Raw genomic sequence first — 17,351 nt, 5'->3', positions numbered from 1 at the left:
GGCTTCCTGAAGGAGACTTCCTGAACTATTCTACAGGAATTTGCCTCTCCAGATTTGTACTTCATTTGAGAAATTTTAATTCCTGCCAATTTATTCTTTTTTTTTAAATTTTTCTATTCTTATTAAGAAATATTGGGACTTCCCGGGTGTTTGAGAGGGAAAGAATCCACCTGCCAATGCAGGGGACGCAGGTTCGATCCCTAGTCTGGGAAGATCCCACATCCTGTGGAGCAACAAAGCCTGTGCGCCACAACTACTGAGCCTGCGCTCTAGAGCCCGCGAGCCCCAACTACTGAGGCCACATGCCTAGAACGCGTGCTCCACAACAGGAGAAGCCTGCACACCATGACAAAGAGTAGCCCCCCCTCGCCACAACTAGAGAAAGCCCGCACACAGCAACGAAGACCCAACACAGCCAAAAATAAATAAAATTAAATCTTTAAAAAAAGAAAGAAATATTGTAAGTATACTAAAAAGTTCAGAGAAGGATTGTTCTTTATTAATCATTTTTAAGGTGGAGGCAGAGCGACGAGCCAATGAGGAAGAAGAAAACAAAGCAAGTGAAGAATACATACAGAGATTACTGGCAGAGGAAGAAGAAGAGGAAAAGAGACAGGCAGAAAAAAGGCAAAGAGAGATGGAAGAACAACTGAAAAGCGATGAAGAGCTGGCAAGAAAGCTAAGCCTTAATATTGTAAGTTTTAAGAAAGAACTTTGAAGTATTTACATTCCTATTGCTTTGACTATGTGAGTTTGAACAAGCTAAAAAAGGAAGCATTCACCATAACTAGAAACTATTCCTGACATATTTGCTCTACTTAAAGCAAAACTTTTTTGGCATACTGTTATATATTTGCTCTAATCCAAGTATGCTTTAAAAAAAACATTTTTGTATGTTGTTAGTAAATTCAGTTATGCAGGAAAGCTATTCAGTGGAAAATGAAAGCTCCATTCCCCGCCCGCCCCCCCGCCCCACTTCTCCACTCCTATTCCTATTCCATTACATCAGTCTTTTTCCCCAAAGGTTAGTTAGCACTATTAACAGTTTCTTATAACTTTTTTTTTTTTTTACCTAAAAAGGATGTGTGAATCACACTGTTTTTCTCCTGACCTTTTTCACTCGCTATTTCTTAGAGATTTTTCCTATTATATTACTACATAGAGTGTATAATTCTTTTGTAGGAGTGGCAAAATATTCCATTGTATGGATGCAGATCACTTTTTGAAATTGAAGCACATTAAATTTTTTTTTAACTTCTTTTTTTTCCCTGACCACGCTGTGTAGCTTGCAGGATCTTAGTTCCCCAACCAGGAATCAAACCAGTGTCCCCTGCAGTGCAAGCGCAGTCTTAACTGTGCTTCCCTGGACCACCAGGGAAGTCCCTAAATTCTTAAATAACATATTAAACCTGGATTTTGTTATCTTGTTGTAGTTAAATTACTGCCCAGGGGACAATGAATTAAAGAAAGGATGATAAAACACATACTGTAAGACCAAAGGATACAGTGGGACCCAGTGATTTGAAAGAACCTGGCAGAATCACTTGTAGTTCTTTTAAAATACTGAATCTCTGGGGATGGGATTTAGGGAATACCACTCCCAGAGGCATCTAGGGAAGTCTGATGTACATTCAGGTTCCTCTGCTTTCAAACAACAAATATCTTAAAATATACTTAACAAAATGAAGTATATCCAGAATTGGGTTGTGGTTTTTTCCCCCCATTTTTGAGAGGCCTGCCATTCATAATAATATACCCAAGTTTTAGATTATATGCCCTTTTTTTTTTTTTTTTTTTTTTGTGGTACGCGGGCCTTTCACTGTTGTGGCCTCTCCCATTGCGGAGCACAGGCTCCGGATGCGCAGGCTCAGCGGCCGTAGCTCACAGGCCCAGCCGCTCCGCGGCATGTGGGATCTTCCCGGACCGGGGCCCGAACCCGTGTCCCCTGCATTGGCAGGCGGACTCTTAACCACTGCGCCACCAGGGAAGCCCTATATGCCCTTTTAAAAAATATATTTCCTTTTAAAATTTAAGTGGAATAGCTTTGGAGCAGTACACAATTGAGAAATTAAATAAAAGACATAGACCATGGAACTTCCCTGGCAGTCCAGTGGTTAGGACTTGGCACTTTCACTGCCGTGGCCCTGGGTTCAATCCCTGGTTGGGGACTAAGATCCTGTAAGCTGCACAGCGTGGCCAAGAAAAAAAAAAAAGACATAGATCAATAGAATAACAAATGGGATAGGAGAGAAAATATATCAGAGAGGAAAATCTGGGGTCAACTTTGTCTTTCAAGAGTTATTGTTTTAATTCTTCGTGTTTTCACATGGGCTTATAAGAGCAGATCTACTGATATTTTAAAATAGTTTTTCATTTACTTGTAAAAGTTTGGTCGTCCTAGGCCAGATGTCTACCACCACCAAGTATATTAATTTTTCCAATAGTGTAGTAAGAAACTTCTGAGACTGCCATGAGATAGCAAGTAAATATTGATGATATTTATTGGTATGCCCTTAAATCCCCAAATTAAATTATTTAACGTAAAATAAATTTTACACCAGGTATAGCCACAGCTCTGAATTTTTCCCTACAGATTACGGTAGTTATAAATATGAAATTATTCATTAGAAAAGTTAGCAGAAATTATCAGCTAATGAGGTTAGTACCATCATGCTCTTTGTGTTTATAATATAGAGTAAAAATGCAATTTAGACCAACTTAGATAAACTTTATCTTGTTTATATTAATTTTTTTCATGGTCAGTATTATTCAAAGGATATATAGAATTTAATAATTCCTGAAAAATTCTATTGTGGATTCTGAATTGATTAATAGCTTATTTTATTTTAAAATTGTTTTATGCTTTTTCTGCTGTTGAAGAACAATTTCTGTGAGGGAAGTATCTTGGCTTCGCCCTTGAATTCTGAAAAATCTGATCCAGTCACAACCAAGTCACAGAAGAAAAGTAAGAACAAACAAACGAACACTGGAGATATTCAGAAGTAAGTGAATATAGTTTACTGCTATATCAAAATTTGGCCCATCAGCTCTGCATGAAAACCCTCCAGATGGTCTGAGGTTGATGTAAAGTGAAAATAAGAGAGATGCTCACATAGCTTAGATTCCTGGCTAGCATGAAGAGGGATGTGAAACCTTTTTTATCTTCATTGCTCAGGATTTCCATGTTGTTCCCATTTCCTTTTTCTCTTGATTTAGATTCAAGTGAGAATCTAGTTCCATATAAGGTCATCCTCATTGAAGGAGTTTACAGTTTGGCATCTAGATCATTACCCCACCCTCTTTTTCCCAGTTTATATATTACATTTCTTCCCCACTGTACAAAAAACATGAGTCAGGTAGTCAACAGTGGAGTGAATTTAGTTGCCCCAGAGTGCCCCTCTTAGCAGCAGGAAGAGTTGATGACTCTATGAGGATATAAGCTTTTCCATAGTAATTCATAGTTGAAAAAGTTTATCAACTACAATCTAGACTTCAAAAACATGTAAGGGCTTTTGATTCAGCTGGGTATGTGCAGGTAATTTGCTTCCTTTCAAAATTCATAGAAATTTAGGATTTTAGATGGTGGAAATTTGGGACAGGGAGATGGAGATAGATGGGAAGAGGGCAGCATTAAATGAGGTGGTTGCTATTAAAAGAAGAAATAGACGTGTAACATCAATATTGTTAATGCCTGATATAATGCAAAGTAGAAGTCGAGAAAAACCATTAAAAGAAAAGCAGGGATATTTCATATTGATATAATACTATTCTGCATAAAGGATATAACTCATGAATCTAAATATATATTTTGAAATATATAAAGATAAAACTTTACTAGAAATATAAGAATAAACTGATGAATTTAAAAGTAGAAATTGGAGAAACTGGTGGGTTAAAGGTACACAAAGTTAAAAACAGATAAGGTCTAGTCTCTGGAATATATAAAGAATTCTTAAAAATAAACAACAAACTAGATAGAAGTGATGGTTGCACAACTTTGTAAATGTACTAAATGTACGCTTTAAAATGGTTATTTTATTTATTTATTTATTTGCGGTACGCGGGCCTCTCACTGTTGTGGCCTCTCCCGCCGCGGAGCACAGGCTTCGGACGCGCAGGCCCAGCGGCCATAGCTCACGGGCCCAGCCGCTCTGCGGCATGTGGGATCTTCCTGGATCGGGGCATGAACCCGTGTCCCCTGCATCGGCAGGCGAACTCTCAACCACTGCGCCACCAGGGAAGCCCTAGCTTTGGTGTTTTTAAAATATGTTCACAAATCTTTGATATTTCTCCCTTCAAAAGGCTGAGCCTAATTCCCCTCCCCTTGAATGTGAGCTGGACTTAAGTATACACATAGAATTACCAGAAGGGACATTGTACACTTCAGAGAGGGGGACATTGTACACTTCAGAGACTAAGTCCTAAAGTGACTTTTCTCTTTTGGATTATTTGCTCTGGGAAAGTTAGCTGTCATGTTGTGAGCAGCCCTATGGAAAGTCCCACATGGTAAGGAACTGGGGCCTTCTGCCAACAACCAGTAAGGAAGTGAGACCTCCAGAATAGCCTTTGTGCATGAGCCTTGTTGGAGGGCGATCCTCTAGTCTCAATCAGGCTACTGACCAGATGACTGACCAACATCTTGACTGGACCCTCATGAAAATCCTGAGCCAGAACTACCCTGCTAAGCTTCTCTTGAATTCCTGACCCTCAGAAACTATGAGATAATGTTTGCTGGTTTAAGCCACTAAGTTTTGGGGTACTTTGGGTAACCAACACAGTAGTCATCGTTGCTGGTCAGTGGGGAAAGGAGGTGCTTGTCAATAAATGCCTGTGGGACAGTGGATAATATGTGGGGAAAATTAGCTTGGACCTCTATTCATACTATCTATAAAAATTAAGGCGAATTAAAGACCTATTAAAAAGACAAGGGAATTCCCTGGCGGTCCCGTGGTTAGGACTTGGCACTTTCACTGCCGAGTTCAATCCCTGGTCCGGGAACTAAGATCCAGCAAGCCGTGCAGCGCAGCATGCGTAAATAAGTAAGCAAGCAAATATGTAAATATATACATATATACATAAAATAAATCTTTAGGAAGATAACAAAGGAGGATATCTGTAGAGAGGGATGCTTTAAGGAGCAAACCAAATAGACTATAATAAGATTTAAAATGTCTTTATCAAAATACCTTTAGGGAATGAAAAGATAAGCTGCCCTCTAAAAGAAGATATTTCAACTTATTTACTGGAAAAAGTTTATTATTAAAGAATACCCACCTATTTGTGAGAAAAAGACAGAACTACAGAAAAAGAGGCAAAAACTTTTGACATCACAGAACACGAAAGCTGAAGGCCAAAACATGTGAAAAGATTGAACTTTATTAGTAATCAAGGAAATTTCAATTTAAATTACAGTGAGGCAGACATAGAGAACAGACTTGCGGTTGTCAAGGGGGAGGGTGGGTGGGGAAGGGAAGGATTGGGAGTTTGGGATTAGCAGATGCAAACTATTATATATAGGATTGGTGAACAAGGTCCTACTTGGAACACAGGGAACTACATTCAATATCCTGTGATAAACTGTGATGGAAAAGAATATATATATATATCTGTATAACTGAACCACTTTGCTGTACAGCAGAAATTAACACATTAGCACATTGTAAATCAACTATACTTCAATAGGATTTTTTAAAAATTACAGTGAGGTCATTTCACGTATACAAATATTGAATTATTATGTTGTATACCTGATACTAATATAATGTCATATGTCAATTGCACCTCAATTAAAACAGCAACAAAATAATGATGAGGTAACATTTCATACTCACCCTATTGGAAAATTAAACTTTCTGGCAATATTAAGTATCCTAGAGGATAAGAAGCACTTAAACTATAGGTGGGAGTGTAAAAGGTTGATGCTCTATGACTGGAGTGTAGACACTAAAACCCCAGAAGACATGTGCAGGAATGTTTCCAGCAGTACTGTTAGTAACAGTAAAGAGCCAGAAGCACCCACATGTCCAACAGTAGACCAGAATACTGTTACTTTCCAGCAATGAAAATGAATTCTGGCTAAGGAAAACATGCCTGATTCAGGAAGGCATGTGAAGAAGTCAAGTTGTGGAAAGATACATGTAGTATGATTCCATATACGTAAAGTTCAGAAATCATGCAGTACTAAGCAATAAAGTGTTTAGGGGTACTAGTGTGTGTTAAGACTATTTTTAAAAGCAAGACATAAGACTAACACATTATAAAACAACTATACCCCAATAAAAATAAAATAGACCAAGGGAAAAATAAATAAATAAAAGCAAGAGATAAGAGCATCTTAGGATAGTTGTAGCCTGTCAGCTGGGGCACAAAGAGAAGGCCCCATAAAGAATTTTAAAATCAGTGATTTTTTCCCCTTAAACTGAGTGATAAGTGTACGGGTTTTTATGATAATATAAGATTTTAAAACTTTTTAAAGTATATATATATTAATGTTAAATGTAACTTCTGGAGAATTTTTACATATGTATAAACCACACTCCAGATTAAGATACAGACTGTTTCCAAAAGGTTCACTCGTATCTTTTCCCAGTCAGTATCTCCCTCCCTGTAACTATGATGTATTAGTCATCAATTTTATACACATTAGTGTATACATGTCAATCCCAATCGCCCAATTAATTACATCACCACTACCACCACCCCTTACATATATTTTGTAACTATTTTCTTGTAAACTATTTGTTTTTATGAGGTAGGCCTATGTATATAGTTTTTTATAAAGATCTATAAGACATAAGTGAAAAAAGGAAATCACAAAAGAATATGATAGCTTTAAAAAAAGATAGTATGCAGTATATAGAAATAATTTTTTAAAAAATTGGTTACATATGAGGAAGCAAATAGGAATGGAAAGGGATGATGACACATATTTCCTACATGTATTCATATATTACTTGGTTCTTATAAATAAACAATATCCCAGAGAGTTCACAAATCTTCACCAATTATGTTACATGGGTATCTGATCACACTTTGTTTTGTTTTCTGCTTATGGATTTCTGAACAACTATTAAGCTGTAATAATTCTATGTTGGTTTTAATATACTTGGTTACTAATATCTAACATTGGCAGAAGGAATTCTTCAGCTTTGGGAAACAAAATTAAAATGAGACTAAACCTGGACTCCTGTTTTATCAACTGAGAGGTAGTTCTTATTCTCATAAGTTCTCAGAGTAAATATTTAGGTTGATGCAACTAAATATGCGGTTTGGATACTATTTTGTCTATAAGGGATATTTATTCTTTATATGAGATCTTTGTCTAGATTTTATTTTAATGTTATATGCTACACGTTGGTGCTTTGGACAATGGAACTTACGATTTTACATATTTGCAATCAGACATTTTTCCATTGTTTTCTTTAATTATAAAAGCTAGCTGCTCTTTGAAAATCACCCAAAGTTACCACCACTTGAAGACAGCCAACATTTGTGCCATTTTTGAGCAGAGTTGTATGTGTTTGGATTTTTTTTAACAAAATCCAAAAAAAAATATTTAAAAAATATACCTAACCTCTTATAACCTGTCCTTTTATTCCCATTTCTTTTATGTTTTCCATTATATTACAGACTTAATATTTTTAGTGGCAAACAGCCCATTAAAGATGCTTAGATATTTAGAGATGTGCTCTTATGCTGATACATTGATAAATCTTTTATATCTCTAAGTAGATAGTTGATATAAAATATGTATATAATAAAATCTCTATACCAAAATGGTAAAGAATCTAATCATAGACCATTTTTCAAATAGAGATAAAAAATGTAGAATTACTGGCATTAAAAAGAAACTAACATATTCCTTCTCCTGACTTGAAATGTCAGTTCCATTACTTTGGGGAAGACTGTATACAGTCTTACGTTGTTTTGATGCTAGTACCTACCTGTTTAAATTCTTTTGAGAATTAAGGAATAATTTAGATTTGACTTTTACTTCCTTTTCTGCTGTTTTTCACTAAAATATATCAATACTCAGACTTCTAAGTTTTCCTCCAGAAATAGACCAAAATACCTGAGACAGGGAGATGAATTACACTCTTTCTGATAAATCAGCCAAGCAGCAAGCCAGACAGCCTTCAGCATAAATAGCTAATCTGGCTTTATTATGTTGGATACATGCCACTTGTGTTTCAAAGCATTCAAATTTTGGCAAACTTTTTTTTTTTTTTTTTTAAGGTATTTGTCACCTAAATCTCAGCCTTGGTCAGCATCACAGTCTGAAGTTGTACAAGAAGACAGGGAAGACTCCATGTCTAAGGTATGTGGATGCTAAAGATGTTCTTGGCTTGGCAGTTTTATTAATGCTATAGAATGTTAATACTTGCAGTTTCCTAACTTTTTTTAAGTCACTATAGTAAATGGAACAACCTTTCTTAGTCACCTTAGGCTCACTTAGGCTAGGAGTCAGCAGACCTTTTCTCTAAAGAGCCAGATAGTAAATATTTTAGGCTTTGTGGCCCAAATGGTCTCAGTCACAACTGTTCAATGATGCTGTTGTCATTTGAAAGCATCCATAACGATATATAAACAAATGAGCTTGTCTTTGTTCCGGTAAAACTGTACAAAAACAAGCACCAGGCTGAATTTGGTCCATGGGCTGTAGTTTGTACATCCCTGACCGAGATCATCAGACTCACAAAACTAAATAGGCTACCCCTGGTACCAGCTTCACTTAAAGGATTACACAATGGTAAACAAAGCGTGCTAGTAGGGTAGCATCAGACATCAGGCGTATCTGTTCAGCAAGAGTCCTCACTGCAGAGCTCCTAAGTGATGGCCTGGAAGTGAGACCATGCAGAGGAGTGTAGTAACCACCCACACTTAGAAGTCCCATGCCCCATAAGAGTAAATTATTTACTGTAACAACTCATGGGTGTGGCTTCCAGGGGTCTTGGGAAGGAACACAGCCAGTCAAAGAGTTGTAAGTCACTTACAGAAGGCCTGAGCTTTGGCTTCCTGCAAGGTATTTATAGATCACTCCTAGTTCTCCTAGTACAGATGCAGTTCACCAGTAAGGGTCATTTTTACCATAAGCTATGTGGCCTAGTAACACAGGTGACATTTCACCTGTATCAGGCTTCCAGGAAAATAGAACTAGGAAAAGCCAGCTGACACCAAGGTCAGTTTCCTACATAGAAGTTTTATTAGCCCTTTACTCACAGGTTCCTAAACTTTTTTCAGTTTAGCTAGGTGGTTTTATAGCACCTAACATTTAATGGACGTTTATGTGCCAAATAATGTATTTATTTTCTTTAATCTTCATCACAGCCACCAACTCTATAAGGTACCCTTCTTGTGCCCAATTATAGTTGAGAAAACTGAGGCATGCAGAGGCAAGAGAATTGCTCAGTGTCCCTTAAGTAGAGGTATTAGAGGGAGAATTCAAGTCCAGATGGTCTGGCTTATGCTGGAACTAAGGATTGATGGGAGAGGCATTGTAGGCTGGGATTTTTTTCTCCTATCCTGGTGTTAATATTCACAGCAAAACTAGGTAAGCAACCTAGAATTTGTCCAATCCAAACTACATTGGTTCATAAAAAATCTTATGAGGAATGATAAATGCAAAGCAAAGTAGGTAAAAGAACAGATTTAAGATCGCAAACAAGGAGGAATTTTTGTTTTGAAGCAAGTTCTCATTGAAGCCTTTCTTTTTTATTTATTTCATTTATTTGGTTGGTTGGTTGGTTGGTTGCGCTAGGTCTTAGTTGCAGCATGCCTTAGTTGCGGCTCGCTGGCTCCTTAGTTGCAGCATGCATGTGGGATCTAGTTCCCTGACCAGGAATCGAACCCGGGCCTCCTGCATTGGGAGCGTGCAGTCTTAACCACTGCGCCACCAGGGAAGTACCGAAACCTTTCTTCTTAAGACTTTCTCATGGTCAAAACTAATCCTAGGTCTTAACTTACCCAAGACCTGTAAGTGAGAAGAATTATACTGGCTAAAGCAAGGGTTCTTAACCTAAGGTCTGTGGGTAGAATCCACAGAGTACATATGAACCTAGATATAAGGAAAAGTTTATCTTTACTTCCACCTGACCTCTCATTTTGGCATTTCCTTTAGTTATGAATGTAGGCAGCAAACCAGTAAACCATAATACTGTTAACAGTACCTGTGACTTTGTCACCAATAGATAACACTGGTTTTTAATCACATTACATTTGTTGCAGATCTCTTGAAATATCGTTTATACTCATCCCTCCTTCAGTGTTACAAATTATTAGACTTGCCACTAGATCTTATTATTTAATGTATTAATAGATATGCATTATTACATCATAAATTGTAAGATTTTAATAATTGTGTTGCAATATAAATTGTTCCGTATGTATGTATTTATTTTTGGCTGTGTTGGGTCTTTGTTGCTGCACGCGGACTTTCTCTAGTTGCAACCAGTGAGGGCTCCTCTCTGTTGCGGTATGTGAGCTTCTCATTGCAGTGGCTTCTCTTGTTGCAGAGCACGGACTCTAGGCGCGTAGGCTTTAGTAGTTGTGGCACACAGGCTTAGTTGTTTCGCGGCATGTGGGATCTTCCCAGATCAGGGCTCAAACCCATGTCCCCTGCATTGGTAGGCGGATTCTTAACCACTGAGCCACCAGGGAAGTCCCCCTATGTATTTATTGTTATGTTTAAAAATATTATTCTCAAAGAGGTCTGTAAGCTTCACAAAAATGCCAAAAGGAGGAGGGTTTGTGACACAAAAAGGGATTAAAAATCCCTGGGCTAGAGGAAGTTTGTAAGATGAGAAATCAAGTCATGGTGCCAGCTCCTGGCCATATATAGAACTAGTTTGTGGATTTTAAACTGTAGGTCTTCATGGGAGTGAAAATGAAGAAATACCTTAATCTAAATTGGCACACAGAATAAAAATACTATTAAGAATTAATATATCTTATTAGTAATAATAATAATTACCTTATAGTGACAACTCAGCTTTGGTATCAGTGTAATTAGACTTATGTATTACGACTTGATGTTTTCCCCTGGTTCACTCAGTGTTTTTCTGTTCTCTACAGGAAACTGACAGCAGTGATGTGAAGAGCCCTACATGGCAAGACACAGAAATTGAGGAAGATATGCCAACACTTTCTCCTCAGATATGCCTTGAAGTTCATGAACAAGGTGCACAATCTTCAGTGGAGTCACCTATGCCTCAGTTATGTGCCAGTGGTAAAGAATGGTGCCTTGAAGGAAAAGTCAAAACAAGACCAAGCAATCATGAAAAAGAGTTGTGTGTCATAAATCATGAGGGACCTGAAGCCAGAGTTCCCTACTCTGGAGAAGCTGCAGTTAAGCCTTGTGGCAAAACAGAGAGTTGGTGCACTGTATCAGATACGACACAGATAATTAGAAATAACACAGTTGAGACAGAAAATGAAGAGTCTCACCTACTGATCAGTAAAGATATCTCCAAAAGAAAAAACCAGGAATCTTTGTCTGAAGCAGTCAGGGATCCATGCTTTTCTGCAAAAAGAAGAAAAATGTTCCCCAAAGCTTCCTCAGACCAAGAAGAAACAGAAATCAACTTTACCCAAAAACTGATAGATTTGGAATGTCTACTTTTTGAGAGACATAAACAAGAAGAACAGGACAGGTTATTAGCACTACAGCTTCAGAAAGAGGTGGATCAAGAACAGATGAGGCCAAACCGGCAAAAAGGATCCCCAGATGAATATCAGTTACGTGCTACATCCTCACCTCCAGACAGATTACTAAAGGAACAAAGGAAGAATTCCAAAGATAGAAACTTCAAAAGACAGACTAATCTAGAGCATCCAAAACCTAGGAGAGGCTCAAAAAATGAAAATTGGCAACCTTCTTTTAAGATCCAGTTGAAACGTTCAGTTAATGGAAGAAAGATAACAAATTCTACTAGAGATAATTGTAATGTATCTAAAACTCCTCATTCCCTACAGCCTAGTAAGTCACAGAAAAGTATTTTTCAGATGTTTCAGAGATACACAAAGTAGTGCTTGGGTAAGGGGAGTGTTGTATAATCTAGTGAAGCTCTCTATCATAGATTCTTTTTAAATTTTTCATTAATTCTGCTCCGTGGGCATACTCACTGTCCTTAATTAAAGGACGGTGTGATTACAGGGGAGGAATATACAAATGTGTTTCTGCCAAACTCGGTTGTAAGCAAGAGTCCCACTCCTTTCCTTTTTTAATCACTGGTGTACTAAATTTAAGTTGACAGTCCTTATGGATATAAAAATGCCTTGGCCAACTCCCAAGAAATCTTCATTTCCATGCATTTCCCCCCATATGCATGTTTTGTGGCCTTCACGCACCTTTTTGTACTGACTAGTAATCAAAGCAACATTATAATCTACCAAGTAGCTAAGGAATCCAGGCAGGGTTTAGAATCTAAGTTTTCTTGCAACTTTCCCATATATTTGCAGAGCACTTGAAGTCCATCTTTCATAACACTAAAGTAATCTAATTTCCATGTCCACTTCAATTACTTTAAGTATTACAGCATTTTTTTTTTTGACTTAAAATGGGTCAGGATCAACGTGAAAGCAGAAAAATCAGAGTTTTCTGGAAAATTAGGACTTAGTTGACAGAAAGGAAACTAGACTCTTGATGCAAAAGTAGCTAAGCTTGGGATGAGGCTGAGTGGGGTAGATTGACAATTTGGAGGCCTTGAAACTGAGTGGATGATCAGACAACTGGGTCCAGGCTGGAGTAGCAGGTGTAGTTTGGCAAAGTATTCTTCCTCGTGCTTTCTTTGCTAGATGGCACAGAAAACATTTGGGTTTTAACAGCTTTTCATACCATACTATCTAATCTGCTATTCCAAAAAAGTGGAGGGGGGGGGGGAATTTACTGTAGGAGAGTTATGTCGCAGTATCCTATGTTGTAGAACCTGACTAATCATGTTTTTATTTCCTTATGTTAACCTTTGTATTGATACTGACTTTTATTTGTGTTTATGGACAAAAATAGAAAGTATGATATTTGGGTTTTGCTCTGTCTTGCCCCTGAAAGTTAAATCAGAAGGCTGCGATTTCATTTTGTGAAATTTAACTTGGAGACTATTAATCTTTTGTTTCATTAATAGGAACAACTTTGAGCAAACAACTGTTTTAACAGCATTGCTGCTGATATCTAGTTAGCCATCCTTTTAAGGTAATAATGCAGTGAACTGTCCTAGAGCTAATAATTCTAGCTTAAATTTGTCAGTGTTTTTATACATAATTAAGATTTTTTTCCTCCAAATTTTGTAACTGAAATTCTGTAATCTTTGCATACTTGATGGCGTCTACTTCAATATTGATTGGGTAATTATGGGTAGAATTCTGATGCTGATTTAAATTTTAGTTTGCCTTTTCTCAAAAGTGATTGTCCCCTGAGTAATGCTTGTGCTGAAATGTAGTTAGAAACTAACCAAATTTGTCTAAAATATATCTTTTCATCAAACCAATATTTTTTAAGACCAATTTTGCTTTACATTTTAGTGACTCTGCAAATTAAAAGTTATATAATTAAATCTTCCTGGAATAGTCCATGACCAAAAAGGGGGGAAAATAGTGTAATGTATTTAGGATTTACATATATAACCACTCATTTGTCTGTGAAGAAGTCTTCCTGACTAAAGTTGGTTTTAAGATAATTTTTTTTTTTTGCGGTATGCGGGCCTCTCAATGTTGTAGCCTCTCCCGTTGCGGAGCACAGGCTCCGGACGCGCAGGCTCAGCGACCATGGCTCACGGGCCCAGCCGCTCCGCGACATGTGGGATCCTCCCGGACCGGGGCACAAACCCACGTCCCCTGCATCGGCAGGCGGACTTTCAACCACTGTGCCACCAGGGAAGCCCATAAGATAATTTCTCAATTAGTCCTTCTGATACTACCACGTATGCATTTTTGTGAGAAACTAGTAAATGTTTTGTGTCAGTCATTAGAATTTACTGATACTTTCCTCCCATTTTTATGGAAGGGATATGAGTGTGTTTAATTTCTCAGGGAGTGCTAAAACTATGCAGAGGTTGAGAATCTGAAAATTAAAATAATTGTTAAAAATTGAAATGGACTATGTGTTTTTCACAGTTAAAAATAAGAATTAACACATGAAAATAAAAAGTTCTGCATAACAAAAACTACCATAAAGGAAAATTGGAAGACATGGCAAACTTGCGAAGAAATAGATACAACTCATCACAAAGAGCTTATTTCCTTTATATAAAGTGTCTGCCAATACTTTTAGAAAAAGACCAACAACCCAAAAGGAAAATTAGAAGTTTATTTCCCCAAGAAACATAGTTCCCAGGAAAGGAAATATAAGTGGCTCTTAAATGTGTGAAAAGATGCATAATATCACTTATACTAATACTCATACATTTTTCCACCCTTCAGATTAGTAAAGGTGTTTTGTTTTGGAGTTTTTTTTTTTTCCCCAGTCTCGGCAAGCATGTGGGTAAATAGGCACTCTTATATGTTGCTTGGTATGTATAGAAACTTTTAAAACCCTAGAGAGGTAACCTTGGCAATCTACCTCTAGGAATTTCTTAAAGCTGTTTTCACATATATGTAGAATGGCATGCATAAAACATTTTTGTTTGGCATTGTTTGTAATAAGCTTAGAAACAACCTTAATCATATCAAGAAACACTAAATAAATGATGGTAAAATAGAATACTATACAGCAATTAAGCAAAAAACCCACTTTACTGATACAAAAAGAACTATAAGATATAGAGTTAAACAAAAAATACAAGATGTAGAGTAGTGTACATAGTGTGCAACCATTTATCCAAAGAAGAGAAATATATATTTAAGAGATAAACAGTGTTGCCAGCAGGGAGAGAAACTGGGTGGCTGGGAGACAGGAGTGGAAGAATGACTTTTCTCTATATGTTCTTTTATACTTTTAAAATTTTCAATCATATTGAATATATCATCTCAAAATTTAAATGTTCTTAAAATATTACAAGATTAAGGATACTTAGACATCTCAACCTATACCACTCTAGACAGTGCTTTTTTGCCTTTAAATTCTAAGAATCATAGGAAGGTTTTTCAGTGCAAAAAAAAAAATAACGCAAATTTTTGGAAATAGTGTTGTGAATGAATTTGAATATATTTAGCTTTAATATACTATTTTTAAATTATTTGAAAGCAAAGCTTATGCTTTTCAGGTAGCAATGCTGCAGACCTGCAGTCCTGCTGAGAACAATGAGAAAAGCCAGATAAAAATGTAAAATTTTTACATTTAAAAATTAAAATGCTTTACTTAAAAGCATCAGAAAGCTACTGAAACAATGAAGACTAACTTAGGGGCTAAGATTCTAGAGAGGGGAGATTTGAGAGGTAAACTGATGTTTGCAACCACTTTTTTGTTTGTAGCATGTGCCTATTCTGAATGCAGGACGAGAATCAGGGCTGCTGCTGGTGAACAGAGAAACCGGCAGAGCTCTGGGCCATCTCATGAAGCTAGAGTGACAGTATTGGAGACTTGAGGGTCATCAAACACAAGGTCGGTTTTCCCATCAAGATAACTGCAGTTTTGAAACTGTTCAGAGCAGAGGCTAAAAGGCTGAAAACCTCTGAAAAGCAGAGAGGAGTTGTCGTCAGGCTCACACTGCTGATGAGACAAGAACAGAGTTCAGGACCTACCGGGGAAGGAAGCCTGTTGAACACACCAGGGCCTCAATTGAAAGCCCTAGCACAGAAGTCTGCAAACTGCATCCCAGGGGCCAAATCTGCATGCCGCTGATATTTATAGGGCCTGTGAGCTAAAAATGGTTTTAAATGGCTCTTCGATTCCTTAGTTCACATATAAGGAATTGAATGATGGGACTAGTAATTTGTGCATGAGTTTTGGACCACCAAAACAAGGGCATGTCGTGCAGGAGGGAAGAAAGAATAATTTCCTTCTTAACTTGGTCTCTACCTGTTAATCTCACTTTCTTAGTCTGTAAATGGGAATCAGTGTAACCAAGAGTTGCTATCAAGAGTTAAGGGTAGTGGGACTTCCCTGGTGGTTCAGTGGTTAAGAATCCGCCTTCCAATGCAGGGCACACGGGTTCGATCCCTGGTCGGGGAACTGTCACACATGCCGCGGGGCAAGTAAGCCCATGTGCCTCAATGAAAGATCCCGCATGCCGCAAGAAAGATCCTGTGTGCCGCAAGTAAGACCCGACACAGCCTAATTAATTAATTAATTAATTAAAAAAAAAAAGAGTTAAGGGAAGTAATAGAGCACCTGGCACAGGCCCTGACTCAAAAAAGAACCTTAATAAGTGATAGTGACTTTCTCCTGGCTATCCTTCAGCCCCACTACTCCATCACTCCCACTTTTGGGAGAGTTTCACTTTATCCAGTGACTTTGTGTACCGTAAGTACCCACGTGTGGCATCCAGTAAATTGCAAGTTACCTTTTGTCTACTCATGAAGACTACTCACCTCTCCCCTACCAGATGTATCTACAGCTCCATGTCACAAGAGACCCCTGCCCATAAGTTCCCCTGTGTCACAGTTCCCAGATTGCAAGAGACTTTGGCCTCAGAAGAAACCATTTCTCAGAAATATTTTGTGGCTTCCTCAAATTCCTATACAAGTTGTACACATTTGGTATGGATAAAGGTTTGTAAATCACTGCAGACTTTGAAATGGGGAGTTGGGCCACTACTGTATGTTTGCCCATATCTTAATTCCTGTGTAAAGATCTTAATAAACAACCATGACTTCAAGTTTTGAGTCAGTTTTGTTCTCCCCAATATATATTTCCTTGTTTTGGCAGGACTTGGAGCAACATGGACCCTGAGTTCAACTTAGGGGACCGTTCTCTTACTTTACATTTCACTTTACGTTTCTCTTCAACTTGGCTTTTGTGGTCCCAGGCTGCTGCAGTTAGGCTCTACCCATGAAACTAGTTGAATCCAGAAGGTTTTCTCTCAATTGGAGATCATAAATTGAGTTTGCCCATCTTTTGTATCATTCCTCTTCATTTCTTAAGACCCATAAAAAGTTTGGGTGTCTCTGTTTTTTACTGCAGGATTAGAATCCCACTCCCTTGTCAGTTTATACTAGACAAATGTAGATTATACTGGATCTGTTGCTTGGGATCCACTTAAGAAAGCAACCAAAATAGGTATTTCAACAGAGGAAATGCAGTATAGGAAATTGGTTAGACAGGTGTTGAAACAAGGGAACACAGATAACCCAAAGATGATAACTGCAGGAAGTGGCTACCACCCTCAAAGCTGGGAAACACACAGGAAAGGTTTTGGTTACTAGAATGTAGGTGCTCAGGATTATTTTGGAGAGCGGGCCCTGCAGACTTGGTGTTCAGA

General features: G+C 37.7%; 1 protein-coding gene across 6 annotated transcripts in view; it reads left to right on the top strand.

Annotated features, from left to right (window-relative positions):
- RNF168 (ring finger protein 168) overlaps nt 1–16,748 on the top strand; it is a 42,762-nt gene extending 26,014 nt beyond the window's left edge. For 3 of the 6 annotated variants that reach the window (XM_060010868.1, XM_060010869.1, XM_060010870.1), the window contains exons 4-7: nt 515–694; nt 2,881–3,002; nt 8,236–8,317; nt 11,071–16,748. In XM_060010868.1, the coding sequence (XP_059866851.1) occupies nt 515–694; nt 2,881–3,002; nt 8,236–8,317; nt 11,071–12,024 (1,338 nt within the window). In that variant the 3' untranslated portion in view covers nt 12,025–16,748. The remainder of the gene's footprint in view (nt 1–514; nt 695–2,880; nt 3,003–8,235; nt 8,318–11,070) is intronic. The other 3 variants (XM_060010873.1, XR_009519271.1, XM_060010872.1) reach the window with 3 other exon arrangements.
- The last annotated feature ends 603 nt before the right edge of the window (nt 16,749–17,351 follow it).

This window comes from Delphinus delphis, chromosome 4 (assembly GCF_949987515.2).
Source record: "Delphinus delphis chromosome 4, mDelDel1.2, whole genome shotgun sequence".
NCBI lineage: Eukaryota > Metazoa > Chordata > Mammalia > Artiodactyla > Delphinidae > Delphinus > Delphinus delphis.
Note: the sequence above shows the minus strand (reverse complement) of the source record. Positions and strands in the feature narration are given on the sequence as shown.